Raw genomic sequence first — 22,324 nt, forward strand, 5'->3', positions numbered from 1 at the left:
TGGCTCCTTGTTAATGTACACTTCACTAGGAATGGTACACGGAGAGAAGCCAGGAGCCTCCCAGCACGTCTTCCATCTGTCGTCTGGACTGGTAAGTTGCACTTCCAATATGAGGTGTCACAGTGATGTTCTCAACTTCGACAGAGGATGAGCTCTGGAGGACAGTATTTGAGGACAGCCTTTGAGAGCTGTTTGGCCTCTCGAACTTCACACTCTGGTTTCAGTTTTCTGGGAAACACCCCCTCTGAGACAGGGGAGGCGATGGGAGGCCCTGTGGTGCCCTCACACCAGTTCTGCCTGTGAGTAAGCAGCACGCATGCAACTGGTCTGAGAGAGCCAGCGTGTGGGCGTCCACATGTGTACCCCAACTGCACTGCACAGAGGCCATCAGCACCACACGGTGGATTAGATACACTTCCCATAGGCAGAAAATGGCTTTAGACAGACAGGTGCCGGTCTGCCGTTATGACACAGCTGAATTCACTTTTGTGTGTCTGTCTGTCTGTCTGTCTGTGGTACTGGGGTTTGAACTTCGAGCCTCGTGTTTGCTAGGCAGGCACTCTAGTCAAGTGCTCTGGCACTTGAGCCATTCCACCAGCCCTGGTTTATGTTGGGTATTTTCAAGATAGGGTCTCCCAAACTACTGGCCCAGGACTGGCTTCAAACCACGCTTCTGCTAGCTGCCTCTTGAGTAGCTAGGATTACAGACATGAGCCACCAGCCCCCAGCTCTGAATTCACTTTTAATGAAGAGAGGCATTCAGAGAGAAAAGATTCATTAACTTGATTAGCAGATTAGAAGGGATACTTCCATGACAAAGGCAAGGAATGGAGATCCGCCTGGAAAGGTGATGAGAGGCAGGGAAGTGGGTCAGGCAGGCAGGGACATCATGATGTGTAATGACTCCCAACATTGAAAGAGGCATGAAACCTTAACCCACAAGGTCTCTTGACCATTTTTACACAAAGGCTAATGGTGGCCCTCCGCCCCAACTGCTGAGGGTTAAGAAGCACTTCAGGAACCCCCAACCCTCTGAAAGTTCTCTGGGGGGTAATGGTAATTTACATTGATGCAGTAATGTTATCAGTACTGATTCAAATAAGACCCATTCTGCACTACAGTCATGGGGGTGGGAACTATGCAAAACACACCAGTGTCTTCCCTAAAGGAAGTAGGAGAGGGCCTGCTACATACCAGTAAACATGGAAAACCAGTCTCATTCCAACTCACTTGGAACCCAGAAATAACAAAATCATGGCCAGCTGTACCAACACCTGTCCATAATAACATCTGGTATATAGGCAAGGCCTGGTTCTCTTGGGAAAGCATAGAAAATACCTCTGTAATTTTTTAAATTTTCTTTTTTTTTTTTTTTTTGGCAATACTGGGGTTTGAACTCAGAGTTTTGTACTTGAACCACACACCAGCCCTTTTTGCTCTGGTTATTCTAGAGATAGGGTCTCATTTATTGCCCTGACTGGCCTGGACCACAATCCTCCTGTATTGCTGGGAAAATCAGCACACACCAGCATACCCAACTTTTTGTTGAGAATGGAGTCTCACAAACTTTTCCCCTGGGTGGGCCTCCAACGATGATCCTCCCAATCTCAGCCTCCCAATAGTTAGCATTATAAATGTGAGCCAGGTGTACCTGGTTCTGCCAGCCCTTTTTCATGTGGGTTATTTTTGAGATAGGGTCTCACTTTATGCCTAGGCTGGCCTGTACTGTGATCCTCCTATTTGTGCTTCCCCACATAGCTGGGAATGACAGGTGTGCTCAATTGTACCCAGCCTCTGGTTGAGATGGGGGTCTTGCAAACTTTTTGCATAGGCTTGCCATCCTCCCAATCTCTGTCTCTCAAGTATCTAGGATTACGGCTTGAGGCACAACACCCAACCTACCTCTGAAATTCTTAATGCCTTGTTCTGTAATGAAATTGAATTGTACCATGACCATACTGGGATATTGTACAACTGGCATTGTTGGTAAGACTCAACTGCCCCATGTAAATAAGGCACATAGCATTACTGATATTGGTGATCAATTGTATTGGGAGACTGAGCTAAAGCCTCTTTGGAATATGATATTTGTGGAAAATGGAAGAACTAGATTTAACAAAATATCACCTGATTCCTTTGCTAAATACTTCTGCACAAGTTCAGCCTACAGTATAAAAGCAATAGATCAAGGGGAAAAGTAAGTAATCAAACTTGTTCAAAAGTACAAAAATGAGTTAGGCACAGTGGCTCATGCCTGTAATCCAGCTACTGGGGAGGAGGGAATTGGAAGGATTGTGGTTCAAGGCCAGTCTGGACAACAAGTTAGAGAGACCCCTCTCAACCAATAAAAAGCTGGCATGATGGTCTGTAACTGTCATCCCAGCTACATGGGAGGCATAAATAGGAGGATCATGGTTCATACTGGCCTGGGCATAAATGTGAGACCCTACTTAAAAAATAATAAAAGCAAAAAAGAGCTGGGGGCATAATGTAAGTGATAGAATGCCCACCTAGCAAGCACAAGGCACTGAATTCAAACCCCAGTACTACATACACACATACACATGAAACGAACCCTAAGTGTGTTAATGCACACATGTGGTCCCAGCTACTCAGGAGCTTAGAACAGGATGATAACTTGAGCCTAGGAGTTTGTGGCCAGCCTAGGCAACATGGTGAGACCCTGTGTCAAAAAGAAACAAATGAATGCATGCAATTGCTTTATAGGATGAGTTAGTTGTTGCATTAAATCTATTTCTGCCCCACACTGTCTGCTCCAAGTGTAAGGCATACTGATGCTATTTCTATATCTGCCATATAGAAAAATACTGTGCTAAATGTAGATGCTCAAATAAATGTGAATGTTGTGCTATAAGAGCCTAGGGCTGCATAATAAAGAATTAACTCACCAGGCAAACTGAGTACTGAATACGTGCACCTTCCAAACAGAGGCTGCCCTTGACTGGCTCATGACAGATGACCTGCAAGTCCTTTAGACACCTGCTTGGTAAGAATGTCTTCTTATACTTGAGCCCTCAAGTGGTGTCAGCCTTGTGGTTTACCATGAATACCTGCTTTATTCACCTGGGCCACCTGTATCAGCTTGACTTCTGCAGAGGCCTGAGACCAAGTAACTAAGGCTAGACCTGCAGGCCCTCCAGGTCTACACAGCCAACCACTGAACCCAAAGGTGCTCAGGGAAGTTTCCCCGGGGGAAACACCTCCCACGTGTGTCACAGAGCATTGCTGGAAGGAATCGATACTGTCCACACAACTGTGGAGTAACTGCAGGCTCATGCCTGGCACCTCTTGGCCCCTGAGCCTTGTCTCTGCTGCCTTCCCTATTTCTTCTCACTGTAATGCACCATAACTGAGTCTGACAGTTTTTCTGAGGTCTTTGAGGCCTCTGGTGGAGTCACTGAGTCTGAAGGTGGTCTTGGTGATTCCTGGCACCACTGACAAATGAGGTCTTTTCTTCTTAAAAATGATCTGGAGCAATCCTTTGTAATGAAAATAATATTTTTATAGTCTCACTAAATAACCCTAACCTTCCTACTTCTAAATTATTTTTGCACAGTTGTGATAAGCAGCAACAAAATTTCTCCCTCAAAATCAGGATGAAAATTTTAAACACATCTGACTAGAAATTAATATGGGTATCAAAAGTTTAAGTTATTTATACAGTAACTATTAAAGCTCTTGGTCACAAAAATAATTCCACATGAGGACTATACTAATTTTTAGATTGAATTGCAGTGTGGGTTATAACCTAATATTTACCTGTGACTTATCAATGAATCTCATAAAAAGTTCATTTCCACAGAACAGGCAACAGAATGATCAGGTGACTTTTAGTGTTTGGGTAGATTTATAACTAAAATTTTCCAACTTCAGTACATTTCTAGTATGTCTCAATTTGTATTGAAATTATTATTATTTTTTTTTTTTTGGCTAGGCAGGTGCTCTTACCACTTGAGCCACACCAGCCCTTTTTTGTGAAGGGTTTTTCAAGATAGGGTCTGGCAAACTATTTGCCCTGGCTGGCTCCAAACTTCGATCCTCCTGATCTCTGCCTCCTAAGTAGGATTACTAGGATTACTGTGAGTGGCTCAAAGTGTAGGCCCTGAGTTCAAACCCCAGTACTGCAAAAAAAAAAGTGCTTGCTTGTATATATGTTATCTATTAATATATTTTGAAGTTTTAGTAAGGATTTTAATGTAACAGGGTAAAAGTTTGGAGAAATTTTAAAAGAGAGGAAAAAGCACCTCCTGCAGAGGTGGGAGACAAGCTCTCTATCGACATTTACTGAACTAATAATTAAAACTGAAGAAACATCAAATACAATCACACAGAAGCCCTCATTCCATGTATTGTCAGGGCAAAGACACTGCCCATCTCTGGCCTCCAGGAAGCCACTTCACACTCAGGAGAAAACATGAGACAAAAGGTGAGTGGTCCTTATGGTGTTGGCCTCGCACCTGACTACATCTGGAAAGCCACTGTTCTAGATAAAGTATTGTTTTCATCAGAGATATCTCTTGGTAAACTTAGAAACTAAATTTGGTTTTAATGTCAAGCATCCAGCTGATAGTAATTTACTTTCTGGACAGAAATCAAAGCCAGGAGGAATGGCTAGTTTAATTTACAACAGAGCCAAGACTCTAATCCTAACAGGCTGGATCACTGGGTCAAAACACAAAAGCTGGCAGTGTGCTCATTACAGTACTTGCCTTGTATGCTCAGGGCCCTGGGATGGATCCCCAGTAACCCCCTAAAAAAAAACCTAATGAGATAAAATAACAATAAATATGAAAGTACACACAGATTTAAGAAAACAATCAAGGGAGTAGCAGTTTCAATCATAACTAAAACTTAGTGCATTCCATGAACAAGGCTTCTCAAACACAAGTATAACTGCACCCTGCAGGTAACTTTTCCTGACTTTTCCACAATGCGCACATCGCAGAGTGGACATCACGACAACTCTGGAGCACACATTGCCAGCCAGACACAGTTGTTACCTCCTGAAATCCCAGCTACTTGGAAGGCAGAGGTAGGAGGATCACAATTCAAGGGCAGCCCAGGCAAAACAGCAAGACCCTATTTCAAAGAACAACCCTGGCATGGTGGTACATGGCTACATGGGAGGTACAGCTACAGGGGAGGCAGAGGTAGGCAAATCTAAGTTCAAAGCTGGCCCAGATAAAATTTCAAAACCCTAGCTGAAAAATTACTAAAAGCAAAAAGGCTGTGGACGTGGCTGAAGTGGTAGAGCACTTCCCTTGCAAGCACAAGACCCTTAATTCAAACCCCAGGACAGAAATAAATAAGTAAATAAAGTAACTCAAAGCACATTTCCACAGTATCTGAAGCTCTACAGTGCTGGAAGGAAGGGAGCATTCATATAGCTACAGTGGAAGGGGTGTGGGAATATGTAGCCTCAAACACAAGACGAAGCGCAGTACAGCCATGAAGGAAAACAACCAAACTGGTCCTGTGGTGCCCAGGGTAGTCAGAGCCATGGAACTAGAGCCTGTAGTGTGCATCCCTGTGGCCCATCCCAAGTGCCCAGAGCACCCACCATGGAGGTGCTGACCAGTGTGGGACGGTCTGCTGCACCTGAGGGGTTGGGCCAGCAGAGACCACATCCCCCAGATCTAGGATTTGTGAGTCTGCAAAGCCAGAAGAAGCATCTGTCTGCCTTGCCACCCTTCATCAGGAGAGACAGAGGCTTTGCCTGGTCTTGTTACCTTGGCAGGGGCTCTGGGTATGTCACATCCAATGCCGCAGCTTTAATGACCCCGGTCTGCAACGCTTCTACGAGGGCATCCTGGTCAACCAGAAGACCTGCATCAGGAGACAACTCTGTAATCATCACAGTGACACACAAGCCAAGTAAGGAAGTTCTGGTCATATTAATTAAAGTTTTAAACTACAGCTTCATTTTGTCCCAATAACAAGCTCAAAGGTATTCAAAGTTTGACAAAGAATGCATGAACTTCACACAGCCTAACATATCTGTGTCCTGCTCATGGAAACCTGAGCCCCCATGCCCATACTCTGTGAACCCACAAGTAACCCACAAAGTTGACTCATGATGCAGGAGAGAAAACTGAGGCTCACAATTACAAACTTGCCCATCATCTTCCTGAACCAGAGCCCTTGTCTGATTCCAGCCTGGGCCCATCTCGTCTTGCACACTACCTCCTCCCTCAAAGCACCATGGAATTTAATTGAGGAAACAGAGTTTGATACTTTCATTTAAAAACTAAACAATGGCTGGCGGAGTGGCTCAAGTGGTAGAGCCCCCACTTTGCAAGTGTGGGGCTCTGAGTTCCAGCCCCAGTACCACATAAAAAACAAACAAACTGGCCAGGTGCTGGTGGCTCACACCTGCAACCCTAGCTACTCAGGAGGCAGAAATCAGGAGAATTGCAGTTCGAAGCCAGCCCAGACAAACAGTTGAAGAGACCCTGTCTCATAAAAATAAGGCTGGTGGAGTGGCTCAAGGTGAAGGCCCTGAGTTCAAGCCCCAGTACCTCAAAAAAAAAGTAAACCAGGCACCAGTGGCTCATGCCTATAATTCCAGGTACTCGGTTGAGATCTGGAGAATAGTGGTTGGAAGCCAGCCCCAGGCAAACAGTTGTCAAGACTCCTATCTGGAGGAGGGCTGCAGGAGTGGCTCAAGTGGTAGAGCGCCTGTCAAGCAAGCGTGAGACCCTGAGTTCAAACTCCAGTACCACCTAAATAAAATAAAAGCTAAACAAGGGCATGACTGGGGATGCATCCCAGTGCATGCGGGAGGTCCTGTTTTAATCCCTAGCCACATAACGTATGCACACACCCATGTGGCATGACTTCAAATACAAAACGGTGTGGTGTGCTTGAGCCACAGAGGCTAGGACTGCACCTGTTGGAAAGCTGTCTATAAGCCACTGCTCTAAGGTCAGGACTGAGCATCTCAACTTACTTACGAGGTGGTTGGAGGAAGTCTACCCTAAGGCTGAGTCACACTTACTCATCCTCAAAGTTCCTGAAAGCATGTAACACACACTATCACTTGGAAGGTCTGGATTTTCAGACAACTCTCCAATAATTAGTTCAGCTGTGAGACTTCATGGCAGGCACTGCCTTCTTCCTTGTTTTCAAGATGAGAGAACTGAGCTGAACAACACATTGGTTGTTGACAGTGCCAGGTCTCACACAGTGTCCTCTGGTTCTTCACACTGCAGAGGCACACTGCCTGTATGTCTGCCCTCAGATCTGATCTTCTCACGCACAATCATGCCAGCTCAAAAGGTCTTCATCTTTCTTCTTTCTAAATGCCCCATCCAACCTACCATGATATCTGATTACAGCACAGGGGCTTGTAACTCCTAGCACATAAATGCCCAGTAATCAAAGTAATACTGAATCGTCTTTTAAAGAGACCACTCAGAAAATTCCTTCCCACAATCCTGCTTGATTAGGATCACACTGCAACACCATGCCTGTCCCAAATAGACCCCAAACTTTGATCTGAAAACCTCATATTATAGCTTTCTCATCTTTTTTTTTTTTTTTTTTTTTTGTCTTTTTCTTTTTTGGTGCTGGGATCGAACCCAGGGCCTCAGGCATGCTAGGCAAGCGCTGTACCACCGAGCTACATCCCAGCCCTCTCATCTTTTTTGTTACTAACTTGAGGTTAAAGTAATACAAAGACAAAAATCAGGACTTTCTAAATAAAACATAAACTTCCCTTCATTCTCCTGCCACCAGTTAAGTGGGTTTTTTGGACCATGGAAGCTAACCAGGGTAGAAAGGGGATGAGAAATGCTGAGGGCAGAGCTGGGGCTCTTGTTTTCTAGCTGTGCTGCCTTCAGATAGACTGGAGCTGTACCTCTGCTAATGTTGACAAGCACAGCACTCAGCATCATCAGCTGCAGCTCCTGCTTCCCCATCAGCCCCTGGGTCTGAGGGGTCAGGCGCACGGCCAACATCACAAAGTCTGACTGCTGCAGCAGGTCATCCAGCCTTTCACAGAAAGTGGCCTCAGTGACTTCTTCCTCCTCCAGCTTCCTATGAAACAAATTACATTCTTATCAGAAATTCATCAGGCTGGCTGGATGCCAGTGGGTCATGCCTGCAATCCTAGCTGCTCAGGAGGCAGAGATCAGGTTCAAAGCCAGCCCAGGCAAATTGTTTGCAAGACCCTATCTTGAAAAAAAAACTTTCACAAAAAAAAAAAGGCTAGTGGATGGTTCAAGGTACAGGCCCTGAGTCAAGCCCCAGTACTGCAAAAAAATAATGAAATAAAAAGAAAGAAATCAGGATGACCCAAAGGGAAGGCTAGAGTTGTTCCCCACTGGGCCAGACTCCCTAGTTGGCTCCAGAAGGCCTGGAGTCTAGGCAACACTGTCCATCCTTAGGAAGTCTCAGTATCACTGGCTCACTTGTAGAAACCCTGCTTACCCAGCATCTGTTCATTCAGACTATAGCCCCTTGAGGACAGGGGCTTCCTGTCCCTGGCCTTAGAGACCCATTTCTGGTCTCCAGTACCCACTGTACCCAGACCTGCTTCCAAGCTGGTCAGGGGCTGAACAAAAACATAAGGTTCCAGGAAAGAAGAGAAAGGCCATGGAGTGCAGTCTATTATTTAGAAAGCAGAAACCAAAGGGTATATGCAGCAAGGATTGTGGTTTTTGTTTTTGTTTCACTTTGATTTTGGTCAAATCTTAGCTCCTACTGTGGTCACCCCAGACAACTGATAATTCCTAAGCTCCAGGGGTTCACAGCCACCAACTGCCTTACAAATATGGTATACAACATTACGTGAATTCTACTCCAACACATCTCTGGCCAAGTGCATTCTGGAAGGAAGACAGATGCCCAGATTCACCCTGGTTCCCCCAAATGCTCAGCCCATATTGCTCACTCAGTTCTAGCATCCCTAACCTTGCCAGTCTTGTGGTGTTTAAGGACAAGACTGCTAAATTTCTCCATTTTCCACTGTGCAAAGACAGTAATTAAAAAGTTAGGGGAAAATGAGGATGCAGAAATTGCCCAGTTTACCATGCCTCCATGAATGTCAATTAAAGAAAACAGTGACAGTTTTCCAAATGTCTTTTAAGGCTAGAAATTTATTCATTTGTTTGATGAGAATTGAGTGAGAATTCCCTGAGTCTCAGCCCTTCGCTGGGTGGCAGGTATGGTGGTGAAAATGTAGAAACATCTACTTCTGCTCTCACCTTCACAGGGAACTGTGAACAAGCAAACAATCAATCCCTGAGAACCACATTCAAATAGCCTCAAGATAGAGAGGGCAGGGCCTGCTGGATCTTAAGTTAAGGACAGGTGTCTCTGGGGAGGGAACAGGAAAGGGGATTCCAGGTAGAAGGAAGTCTGTGGGCCAGGCAGGACACCACTGAAAACATTCCAGAAAGACCATAGAGTCACCTGGGGAGAGCAAGGCAAGGTGAGCTGACCTCCAGGGAAACCATGAAACCCTTAGGCTTGTGTATAAGGGCAGGAGTCAATAGCAAATAAACTTTGTCTGGAAAGTTATCATAGTCTACTTCACTGTCTTTTGCTGGAATGTAGCATTTGCTTTGATTATGAACTTGTAAAGGCATTTACCAATGAAGACATCTCAAATGGTACTGCAGACTGTTCCCACCACTGCTTCCCAATTGTAGTTATTTGGCCGGCTGCTGGGATCTTGTTAATGACTTATAAAGAGGTGCAAATATTATATGAGCTTTTTAAATATTTAGATACCTGTATTTCAATATAATGGACAATTTATAACATTTCATTTTATACATTTAAAAATATTGTTCTGAGATGGGGTACTGAGACATGAATGACTGACAAAGGGGTCCAGGAACCCTGAATCCCTGGGAGACAGGCAGCCACATCACACGGGGCCTCACAGGGACTGTAAGGACCCACTCATCCCAGGTGTAACTGGAGCCACTAGAAGTCTATGAGCAGTGGTCTAGGTGGGGCTGCTCTGCAGAGGGCAGGTGGGCAGGATCAAAAAAGGCTGTGGAGTGCAGGTGAAGGGCAAGGGTGCTGTGTTGAGGTGAGGAAGGCCAGCCTGGTCAGGATGGTCAGTGAAATGAATGGGGAGCAAGTTACTGGGATGGAGAACTGGCTTGCAGAAGGGGTGAGATTCCAAGGGGTTTCACTGGATGGAAGCCATCTACAGAAATGGGGAGCACTAATCAAGGGAGGTAACACAAGTTTTGAGGTGAAAGTCTAGAGTTAGTTTTGGACCCGGATTGTGATGAGCCTGTGGGGCACCAAAGCCAGAGGTACCCTAACAGCCAGTGTGTGTGTTAGTGGCAGGAGTGGGGTAAAAGGGCAGCACATTTGTTCTTCCAACAGTGGGAGACCTAGAAGCTAAAGGCCTGCAGGCTGCTGTGCCTGCTCTGACTTCACTGAGCTGGAGCAGCTGAGACACAAACACACATGCCACTGCTCTTCTGTACAATCCAGCAACAGCTGGAGAGCCGTTCAGGCCTCAGAAGCCTCATGAAGAGGCACCATGTGCCCCATAGTATCAATTGCTGCTCAGTGAGTTTGGATGCATCTTTGGAAATTAAAAAAAAAAAAAATTGCGTGGATGAGTTATCTTGACCAGCAGTCCCTCCTGGAAAGGAAGAGTGGGATTCACATGGGAGTGGAATCCAGTCGAGAGAACTGAGACAGTAACAGAGAGCCCTGCCACTCAGTCCACACCTGTGTCAGCCTGTGTCTCTTGCTTTATGATTCCCTTCAACAAGCACCAGACTTCAACGTATCTCAGCTGTGGGCCAGATTCCAGCAAAGGAGCTTAGACAGGCCCACACACAAATGCAATGCCTGTGAGAAATAACCAAGAAGCAGCATTTGCAGAGGACAGGTGGGTCTGCGGGGCTGGCTCTGTCCCCCAGAGCTGCCAGCCTTCTGTGTCTTCTCCCTTCACAGCACTTGTCACCCTCTAGCAGCCCATTTCCTTCTCTTCCCTCATCAAAACTTGGAAAACTCAGAATTTCTACAGCTTTGTTTTTGCCTAGCAGTGATAATTCAGGCATTTACATTTCCTGACTGCTGTGTGCACTCTCCTTCTGCTGTTTAATTTAAGCTCTTAAAATAGATTAAAAATTAGTTACTTTTTTCTTGTAAGATATTCCTTAATTAAAAAAAAAAGACTATTACCTTTGTTGACATTGCTTTCAACAGACTCAAGGCTCTGAGTTCACGATTTTCTTCTTTTAAAACCTCTGGAAAATTAAGTCCAGAAAGAAAAACAAAGTAGAATATACTTCCAAAATCTTCTTTCAAAGGAAAACCAAGTGCTATGCAGTGTTCTGCCAGACGATTCTTAGGCCAGAGAGAGAAGGTATGGATCTGCTGACCCTTGAGCCCAGGGTGCCACAGGTCCTCTAACTGAGGGCGGAGTCACCAGCATCAAGGACAAAGAACTGACTGAACTCCAAAAGAGAAGGAAGTAAAGAATATATTTTTAATCCCAGCATTCAGGAGGCTGAGGCAGAGAGATTAAGAGTTTGAGGCCGGCCTGGGTAACATAGTGAGACTCTGTGTCAAAGATTTTCATTTAACAATTAAAAACAAGAAACATAAAAACTGGCCAGGTGCCGATGGCTCACGCCTGTAATCCTAGCTACTCAGGAGGCAGAGATCACAAGGATCGTGGTTTGAAGCCAGCACAGGCAAGTAGTTTGTGAGATCCTATCTTGAAAAACCCTTCACAAAAAAGGGCTAGTGAAGAGGCTCAAGGTATAGGCTCTGAGTTCAAACCCCAGTACCAAAAAAAAAAAAAGAAAGAAAGAAACATAAAAACCAAATGCAATCCATAAAAATATTTCTTAGATTTTGGGACAAAGATGAGGTGAGAAAGTAAAGAAAATAAAAAGACAGACCAAGCAGGAGAGGAGGCAAGGGAGAGAATGAAGTGGAGTGGTGTGGGTTCTGGGCTAGACCAGCTGCTTCTCCCCAGACACACTTTCCTCTAATATAAACAGGGTGACAAGCCAGCCTATTGTCACCGTAATGACTAACACGCTGAACCCCAAGTTCTCAATGAATGAACTCTACCAAGGCTGAAATCTAGACATAGTTTGGCTATTTACCCAAGTATCTAACAATGAGCCAGAGGGAGCTAGCACCCATAACACTTAATAGCACCTCTTAGAGCCCTAGCTCCTCATTCCTCTTTCGCTCTTGGCATTTGACAGGTGGATGCGATATCATCCAATCTCATCTCCCCAGCTTGCTTGAAATCAGCGCCAACTGGAAGAGTTATGTCACTGCCACTAGTCACAATCACTTAATTTAAATTGCTTCCTTAAGCCAGTGCCTCTGAAGGATAGCCATGTTTTACACATGTGTCCCCTTTCCCACTGAGGACACATGGGGACATTTTTTATTCTTACCAGACATCTGTCTTGCTCTTATGTGGGAATTTTAGAATGCATTATTTAATGCTGGCATTTAGTCATTTTAATGGAGAATTCCATTTCTGAAGATAAAATATAGTTTAAGAAGTCAGATTAGCTCAGTTTGCTTCCAGTTTATGGATGATCACATACTTTTTTTTTTTTTTTCCAGTCAATGCTGAGGTTTGAACTCAGGGAGTTGAACTTGCTATACAGGTTCTTTACCACTTGAACCACTGTCCAGCCAGGATGATCAGATACTTTTTGAAGGAACAGAGAGAAGTGAAACTTGGCCAGATAATTGTCCTTTGCTCTATTGGTGGCTTCTATTGATATGGCAGAGATGTCGACAGAATAGCTTTTACATAAAAACAGAATAACATCTCATTTTAAGCTGTAAAGAGGGAATGACATCTTCCAATGCTTAAACTTTCTCAGTAACTGGAGCCCTTCCCTACTAAGTCTGCAAGTTTTGTTGTTGTTGTTTTTAGACAGGGTCCCATTATATCATTTATGTAACTCAGGCTTGCCTTGAACTTGTGGTCCTCTTGGCTCAGCCTCCTGAGTAGCTTGGATTATAAGTGCATCCCACTGCATCTAGCTCTGCAAATTTTATAATGAATAAAAGGGAAGGCTATTCTTTATTCCTATTTTTATTTAACAAAGATGGCTTCACTGGTGAATTCTAACAATTGTGCTTTTGTGTGCTGCGGCTGAAATCCAGGGCTTCGTCTTGTGCATGCTAAGCACCAGCTTCACCACTGAGCTACATCCTCATACTCTCTACTAAATATTTAAAGAACAGTACCAGTGCTTCACAAACTTGTCCAAGAAATGGAAGAGAGGAGTACCATGCAGCTTTGCATAGCTCCCTGCCATTCTAATCATTTTTTTCTTTTTTTTGGTACTGAGGTTTGAACTCGGGGCTACACCTTGAACCACTCCATCAGCCCTTTTTTGTGATGGGTTTTTTCAAGATAGGATCTCAGAAACTATTTCCAGACTGGCTTTTGAACCTCGATCCTCCTGATCTCTGCCTCCTGAGTAGCTAGGATTATAGGCCACTGATGTCCAGCTTTTTTTTTTTTTTGAAGTTTTAGCAAGGATTTATTCTAGTATAACAGGGTAAATTATAGATAAGGTGGCAGGGAAGAAAAAGAAAGAGAAACAATTCCTGTTTCCCATGCAGGAAATGGGAGCAAAGGCTCTCTATCCCCTTTTAATCCTAATAAATCTTTTGCTTTCTCCTAAAAAAACAAAAAATAGAAAAGAAAAAAAAGGGAAGAAATAGAAGAAAGGGAACTGCTTCTCAACTTACACTTTAAGGCCAATATTACCCCGATAATAAAATTTTAAAGGAAATATGTCATAAGAAAACTACAGACCAATATCTCGTAGGCGTTATAGGTACAAAATCTTTAGCAAATGCTAGCAAACCAAACCCAACAAAATAGAAGAAATAATTCGCATGTGACCAGGATTACAGAAGGGAAAAATCTCTTGGTATAACCAGCATACGTGCTAATTGGTTGCTATGCTTGTAATTCAAACTGACACTTTTCCTCCATCGCTTCTCTTTCTCTCCACATACTGGAAAGCCCAAAGTTAACATGTTGCAGGAGGGCTGAGACAAAAAGAGGGCACCAAAGCTTTCATGAAGCAAGTTTATTAAGCAAGTCCGCAGCCACTCAGCAGGCTTGAGTCCAAAGGCTGAGCCCTGAGAACAAAGGGGGGTCTTCTTTATATACCTTTTAGATCAGGTTACAGAAATGGGGTGGTACATAATCAAAGTAATTTCATTGGCTGCTTTAACCTTTGGGGTGACGTGACCCTTCTCTGGTCTCCAGGTAACATTCCCCAACTCAAGTTTTTCATTGTTTCACTGTAGCTCTCATTAACTCCCTTCTCCCTCCCTGCCTTCCTGCCACAAACACTCTACTTTCCAACTAAACTAGGCAATCTTCTCCCTCTTCCCCCTCTGACCACTGAGAAGTAAACCTCTGTCAAGCAAGAGACAGTTTTGGAGCTGTAGTACCAGTACGCTGGAAGACAAGAGCCAAGGTTTTGGGACATGCATTTTGCCACATGCTTGAACTGAGCCTCTCAACTCCTCCTTAAGAAGCTCATGGAGCAGCTCACATGGTAAGAACACCTGCCTAGCAACTGTGAGGTCTTGAGTTCAAACCCCAGAACAGAAAAAAAAAAAAAAGCAGAGGTTTTTCTCTCAGATAAATAATAAACTTTATTTCCTTTTCTCCAAATCCCTGCTGTCATTATTTTATGAATTGGCATTGAGGCCAGGAAACCAGCTTTCCAGTAACACTAAGATTAGGCATGCTTAATGGATTCTTTAGCCAAGGCAGTTATGTCATGGGCACAAGATGTCACAGGGGAATACACTGATGCACTGGAGCATTCTTGCTCTCAGAACAGTCTTAAGAACAAGAGGCTGGAGCACCCGAGTTACAGGCAGAAAAGAAACTTTATTTATAAAGAAAGGCTGAGCAGAGAGACACATAGGGTTCGGAAACCAGGTGTCCCCTGAGCAGGGGAAGGCTGAGGTATTTATATATGAAAGGCTTCTGCCTTAACACAAAGAAAGGACATGGAGTAGTCCTATAGGTCTGTTCTCAGTGCGTGTGGGGCTTTCTGTACTTTCTGCTTTTTCTCACCTGAGCTGGTTCCTCTACTTTTCTCAGGCTGTGAGGGCTTCCTCATTCCTAAGATGTCATGGGGCTGATTTATGTTATGGACTGCTACAAATCCCTGCTATGGGTTGGAGTTCCTAACTGCCATCAGGGAGATGGGATGTTGAGATCCAGTCTTTAGCTCCTTCCTGCTGAGAGGAGGCAAAGAGGGGCCCCAGCAGGAGTCAGGGGTCCAAACTCGACTCCAAAGGTCCACGGTAGTAAGAGTGGGTGTGAAGTAACATTTGGAGTTTGATGGAGTCCAGACAAGAAGAAATGAAATGCACAAGATTAAGGAGTCATGGACCGAAGCACAGGACAGCTCCAATAATAGCAATAGGTCCAGGAGAGGGAGAGACCGTGAGAACCAGCCACCAAGCCAATCATTAGGTTTCTATCCATCCATTTTGTACAAGGGGTGATTTTTCTGATGTTAGTTACAATGTTTGTTACAGCTTGTCCATTGTCATCAATTTGAAGGCAACAGTCTGAATGGTTGAATTTGCCACATACGACCTCTTAGAAGATAGTCCAAGGCCAGGCGGTTTTGATATATAGCAGCATGCATTTGGGTCTGTTGTCTGGCCAGTAATTCTAAGTCAGAAGCAGTCTGGTTGGTAATAATTTCTATCACTGCTTATAACCTAACAATTCAATTGAGCATATAAAAGGAAGTCCAATAACCCCAACTCCCATCTTGTGCCCAAGTGGCTGGTCCATAGGTCTCAATCATCCTCTGGGGAGCCATTCATCTTCTCTCCACCTCTATGCTGAGACTTCTCTTTGTTCTGGTCCCCACGGTTTCAAAGAGAGGGTCTCCCAGTTGTCCTCCTTGGGAATTGGGTAAAAGGAAAAACCTGGCTAGACAATCCCTATAGTACAACTTCCTGTCTAAGTGGGAAGGAGTCTGGAGTAGGCCCGTTTCCCACATATCCAGAATAACCCATCTGGCATTTTCCACCACCCTGGGGCAGTGCCAGTGAGGTTATCCCAATATTTGCCAATCTCAGGGATACCTTGAAATGGATTTGCCTCATTAATAACGCAGTGATTTAAGAGTCTGTGGTTGGAGATTTGTAACATTTGGAGCCATTATTGGGTGGGAGTGATGCCCAGTATCAGATAGCCTTTTTGGGCCTCCAGGTTAGATTTGTCCCATTGTAAGAGTACCCGTTGACAAGGGATCTCTCCCACCTATTTTTCATATGTGGGCCCAGTTCTTTTGAGACATTCCTCCCTGATCACTTCTGATGTGAGAAACCAGGATTGGAGACTGTCACTTTCCTTGACACTTATAGAGTGATTCCATAATAGAAGTTGGTAAACATTTAAACTAGACCCTTTCCAAGACTACTCCTCACTCATGAGGGCACCTCCACATATCCAACAAGTTGAGACATTTCATTCTCTGACAATTTTCTCTGCCAGGGCCATGAAGAGATTCTTTCCTATTGCCAGGAGCTCTAAACTTCTCCCTAGCTTGCCTCTGAGTTCATCATATAAACCAGGGGCTTGAGTGGCCATTGGCTTTGGTTGGGGCTAGAGGTTTTTTATTGTCGCCTTAACAAGCTGTTCTAGGGCTAAGTCCTGGATTCCTCCATGTCTGACACTCCCCAGTGTCCCAGATAAGTCCAACAGACCCATTCTTCTAACCTCCAATTGCAAATATAGCCTGCTTTGTTTCCCAAACTCCAGGACTTCCAGTACCATTTACCAAGTGTATGCAAACCTGAGGAGTATATTTGCCCAAGTAACATACACTCAGTTGATGGGTATAGGATGTAAAGTAAGAATGTCTGGAGCCCCCAACATAGGCAGTTTTAAAACATTCACTACATGGGGGTGGCTGGGTGAGGGCCACACTGAAAAGTAAGAGTTCAGTAAGAGTTCACACTAAAAAGTAGAGGAGAGTTATCTACCATGATTATCTATCCCAAGAATGTGAGGCCCCAGCAGAGAAGGCAGACAAGCTCACTTCATGAAGAGGAGTCGGAGGTCTTCTAGAGGCTCACAGGAGTACTGCAGCTCATCTGAGTCTTGGGGAGAAGAGTCTTTGAGGTATTCCAATGCTTGACTCTGGAGATGTGGATCCAAGCTTCCAGTCCAGCCACTTGGACTCCTGTGGGGATGGAAAGAAGCACAGGGCATGGTCTCTCCCATGGGGGCTCCAAAGGCTCCCCAGATACATGAGGAATTTCAATGAGCACCAAGACACTGGGACCAAAGGGCAGAGGAGAAGAAGAGGGGACATGAGAGATGACTTGGTGTAACTTGGTTAGGACTTGTTGGAACTTAGCTAGCTGGGTGATATGGGAGGTAAGTCTGGCTGTTTCACCATCCAGAATGAGGTCATTTGTGAGAAATGAATGGCCATAAAGAGACTCAAAAGTGGTGATACCCAGCTTCCCCAGGGTGTTTCTGAGGGGGAGGAGGGCCAACGGCAGGAGTTTAGGCTAGGTGGTGCTTGAGTAATCCATTGGTCCATTCCACCTTCCCCTAGGACTGGGACCTCCAGGCACTGTGGAGGTGATATTTTATACCTAGGGCCTTGGATACCCCCCAAGTCACTTTGGATCAGAATGCTGTGCCTGTCACTCTGGAGGCTGTGAGGGAGACTGAATCAGGGAATGGTTTCCTGAATTAGAACATTGACCACTTCCTGGGCCTTTTCTGTGGAGCAAGGAAAAGCCTCAACCCAACCTGTAAAGGTGTCCACTATCACTAGAAGCAAATGAAAGCGAGGACTCCCTGGCATGTGGGTGAAATCAATTTGCCAGTCCTCTCTGGGATAGGAGCCCTGTCTTTGAGTCCTGGCTGGGGGAGAGGTTGGTTGCAAGGGTTATTATGCTAACAGATCCCGAATCCCCTAATTATGTCTTGTAGGGTCTCCCTAATTTTTACATTCTCAAACACACATTTGACCAAGGACAGGGTGTTTTCTACTCCCAAGTGGTAGGTTTGATGTAAAGTTTTGAGGACCTTCCACTGTAGGCTCTGGGGTAGGAGAAGTTTGTCTTCAGGGGAGACCCACCACACTCAGTGGTCCAGATGGTAGCCCTGAGACGAGGCCATTTGGGCCTCAGAGGAGAGGTAATGAGGTCTCTCAGGTGGGAGAAGAGATTCTTCCCACAAAAGAGGACCCTGGATATAAGGTCATTGAGCTGCCTCTTTTGTGGCTGCATCTGCTTTTTTATTGCCCAGAGGTATGGGATCATCAGTCTTTTGGTGTCCCAGACAGTAGATAACTGCCACTTGTTGGGGCAAGAGGACCACATCCAAAAGTTTTAGGATTATCTGAGAATGTTTGATGGGAGACCCAGAGGCAGTGAGCATTCTCTGTTCCCTCCAGATGGCTACATGGGCACATAGGATCAGAAAGGTATATTTGGAGTCAGTATAAATATTGACTGTTTTGCCCTGGGAGAATTGTAAGGCTTTGGTGAGGGCAATATGTTCAGCTAATTGGGCGCTGGTGTTTTGGGGCAGTTCTGTCCACAAGATTTGAGTGGACATGACTACTGCTGCTCTAGCCTGTTGCTCTCCATTATTAACTGAGGAGCTCCCATCAGTGAAAAGGGTAAGATCTGGATCTGGTAGAGGCATATCAAGGAGGTTGGGTCTAGGGGTGTAATTTTCAGACAAAACTTCCTCATAGAAGTGACTGAGGGCATCCCCCTCTGTGGGGAGGAGGGAAGCAGGGTTGAGATTAGGGCAGGTCTTGAGGGTCACCTCTGGACAGTCCAGGAGCTGGGCCTGGCACCTGAGTAGTCAATTGTCAGACAGCCATAATCCTCCCTTAGAGCTTAAGATACCTCCCAGATTGTGGGGGGGGGGGGTGTAAATAGTAAGAGGTTTTCCTAAAACAAGTTTTTGAGTCTCTGGTATCTGCATCCTAACAGCAGCAATGGCCCTCAGGCAGCCTGGCTATCCCTTAGCTACATTGTCTAGTTCCTTGTCTAGTTCCTTTGAGGAGTGCTTCCTCAAAGTTGTGTTAAGACCCCAAGGGCCAGTCCCACTTTTTCATAGACATATAGCTGGAAAGAGTCTTGAGAGGGTAAGCTTAAGGCCGGGGCCGAGCCAAGGGACTGTTTGAGCTTAAGAAAGGCATCCTATCTCTCTTTGTCCCACTCAAGGAGGGACTGAAAACACTGTTACATCTCTCACTGGAGATGATATAGGGGGCAAGCGAGTTCAGCATAGCTGAAGATCCAGATTCAACAGAATCTGGTGATTCCAAAAAGAGCCCTTAGTTGTTGAAAGGTTTTAGGAAGAGGATAGTCTAAAATTGGGCAAAGTCACTCTGAGCCTAGGGACCAAGTTTGATTTGTAATAACCAATCCAAGATATTTGACCTTAAAGCTACATAACTGAGCTTTTTCTCTGGAGACCTTATAGCCTCGACTGGTCAAAAAGTTTAATAGGGACTCTGTAACCCTGGAGATAGTGGGTTCAGTTGGACCACAGAGGAGAAAACCATATACACTGGAGTAAGGTGGCCCCCTTGAATTGTCATTTAGCTCTTGTGCCAATGTTTGAACAAAGATATGAGGGCTATCTTGAAACCCCAGGGGCAGGACCATCCATGTTAGTTGTCCTGCAGGTTTTGTGGGGTCCTCAAAAGCAAAGAGAAATTGGCTATCATGGTGGTGAGGTATGCAAAGAAGGCATCCTTTAAATCTAGAACTGAGTAGTATTGGGCATCCTGAGCCAGGAGAGTATAAGGATTAGGGACCACTGGGTATAGGGGCATTATAGCTTCATTGATGAGTCAGAGGTCCTGTACCAACCTCCTTTTATTGGGACCCTTTTGTACTGCCAGGATAGGGGTATTGTAGGGACTGGAGCACTCAACCAGGAGGCCCTGTTGTTTGAGATTATTTATGATAGGCAGGAGGCCTCTTCGGGCCTCCAGCTTTAATGGATATTGTTTTGGGTGAGGGAACTGGAGGGGCTCTTTTATGTGAACCCAAACAGAAGGGGCTGCCCTTGCCCTCTCAATGGTGGAGCTGTCCATCCAGACTGATGGGTCCACCTGTTTCTCAGTTAGGGGCATGCAGAAATACTCTCCAGGGGTGGGGGAGTAGTATTTGGACTTTACATTTGAACAGGAGGTCCCTTCCCAACAAGGGGATAGGGGTCTCGGGGACTAGTAGAAATGTGTTGCAGAAGTGGATATTCCCCCAAGAGCACACCAAAGGCTGGGTAAAATATCATTCTAGGGGCTGGCTTGATATGCCCCATACCCTGACTTTGTTAGACCTGGGACCTGCATAGAAAGGAATGACAGAGAAGCTGGCTCCACTATCCAAAAGGAATATGACCTTGTGCTTCTCAACCATCAGGACTACCCGGAGATCCTAAGTCTGGATGGTGAGCACCAGAACCTGCACAGGAGGCCCTGGGGCCCATCATTCAAGGGAGCCATCTGGCCTCTTCTCCAAGTGGAGATGGGGACAGTGTGACTTCCAGTGTTTACCTTTACAGAGAGGGAAGGGTCCCAGAGTGGGCTGGGGCTGTCTCCCAGGCTGCCCCCCTGTGGATACTGCCCACAATGGTTGCAGTATGGTCTTTCTCTCTTTCTAGTAAGGTCCCAATCATAGTATACAGAAGTAGCCATCTGTACCATCTGGTTTGATGTTCTGTTGCCCTTGACCACCAGCTTTTGAAGTTTTCTATGAATGTCTGGGGCCAATTGGGTAAGGAATTTATCTCTTAGGAGGACCTCCCTGACCTACGACTTGGGATCCACTGTGGTGTGTTTGGTAATGGCCTATTTTAGATGTTGTAAGAAGGCTGTGGGGGATTCACTGGGTACTTGGTGGACAGCAGTAACCTGGGAGTAATTAAGGGGTTTGACTCTATCCCTTTTTAAACTTTCAATGGTGAGGTGAATGAAATGGTGTGTAGCCCATTTGTTGGCCTCACTTCAGGGATTCCATCCAGGATCCATCCTGGGAACCTCTTGGGCACCAATCAGGACTCCAGGGTCCTTGGCTTCCTCTTCTAGGAGTGCAGGCTTAAAAGAGGACTTTGGTAGGTGATAATCATTGCCTGCCTGAGTGGCCTGATCAAGGACTCTTTGCCGCTCCAGGGAAGTGAGGGTTTGATCTCGGAGCAGCATGGCATCTTTCCAAACCAGTTCAAAAGTTTGGATAACAGTATTAAAGGCTTAAGTGTATCGGTCTGGATCATCAGTTAAGCTGCCCAAGTCCTGTTTAATTTCCTTAGGGTCGCTTAATCTGAAGGGGACGTGGATTCTTTCTAGGAGGCCCCCCAGGAACTGGCTGGAGGGGCAGCCAACTCCAAGTAAGGAGGCAAGGGAGCTATGGGGGTTGGGCAGCCACTCTCCTCACTCTCGTGGATGCAGGGGGGGAAGTGGCTTTCTTAGGGGCAACTGGGAGTGCCCTAGAAGTATCCCCTTCTTTAGATGTGTTTTTACAAATCATGGTCAGGGTTTGAGTACTTCTCTTACACTATTCCACCCATTGGGGATGTTCTTTAAGAAGAAAGAACAGCTGTACATAGGGGATTTCTGTCCATTTGCCCTCCCTCTTGCAAAACAGGTCTAACTAGAGAATAGTATCATAGTTAAGTGTTCCACCCTCAGGCCATTTTCCTGATCTCCAAGGGATATTGGGACCAGGCCTGAGTGCAAAAGAAAATCTGGAGCAAGCTTTTTTTCACTCCCTTGTTGGAGTGAGATTTCTTTTGCTCCTGGTTATTACTGAACCTAACTGGGGCTAACTGGGGGTGACTGGAGATGCAGAAAATACAAAGGATATACAGACAGACAGAAAGTGGGATCAGGTATGTTGGGCACTCAAATGGAGATGCCCAGCAGACTCATTGCTTCTTTTCTCTATTATTCTCTTCATTTACTTTGCTTCTTTTCTCTATCTTTATTCTTTAAGGCCTTACTCCTTTGCAGTTCTTTAAATCCTTGCTTCTAAAGTCTTTCCTTAAAACCTTGCTTTTAAAGTCTTTTTTTCTATTCTTTAAAGTCTCTTAGACTCACTCTGTCCCATGTTTTCTCTAGCTGTGCTTTAACATAATCTCTCTTAAAGTCTTTGAACCCCAGACTTGCACTGTCCCATGTTCTCTTTAGCTTTTCTCTAGCTTAGCTTTTCTAAAGCCTATGTATAATGTTCTTGGTGCAGACTTGCACTGTCCATGTTCTCTCTAGCTTTCTTAAAGTCTAGGCCCTCAGACTTGCTA

At 45.2% G+C, this 22,324-nt stretch overlaps 1 protein-coding gene across 1 annotated transcript; it reads right to left on the minus strand.

Annotated features, from left to right (window-relative positions):
• Window positions 1-131: 131 nt before the first annotated feature.
• Window positions 132-17,738, minus strand: LOC109685369 (uncharacterized). The gene is made up of 4 exons (XM_074069577.1): window positions 17,085-17,738; window positions 7,880-8,058; window positions 5,751-5,847; window positions 132-297 (listed from the first exon to the last, which is right to left on the minus strand). Exons 1-4 carry the CDS (start codon window positions 17,267-17,269, stop codon window positions 132-134), a joined length of 627 nt encoding a protein of 208 aa, XP_073925678.1. The 5' UTR covers window positions 17,270-17,738.
• Between the last annotated feature and the right edge of the window lie 4,586 nt (window positions 17,739-22,324).

Source organism: Castor canadensis, chromosome 4 (genome assembly GCF_047511655.1).
Source record: "Castor canadensis chromosome 4, mCasCan1.hap1v2, whole genome shotgun sequence".
NCBI classification, from domain to species: Eukaryota; Metazoa; Chordata; class Mammalia; order Rodentia; family Castoridae; genus Castor; species Castor canadensis.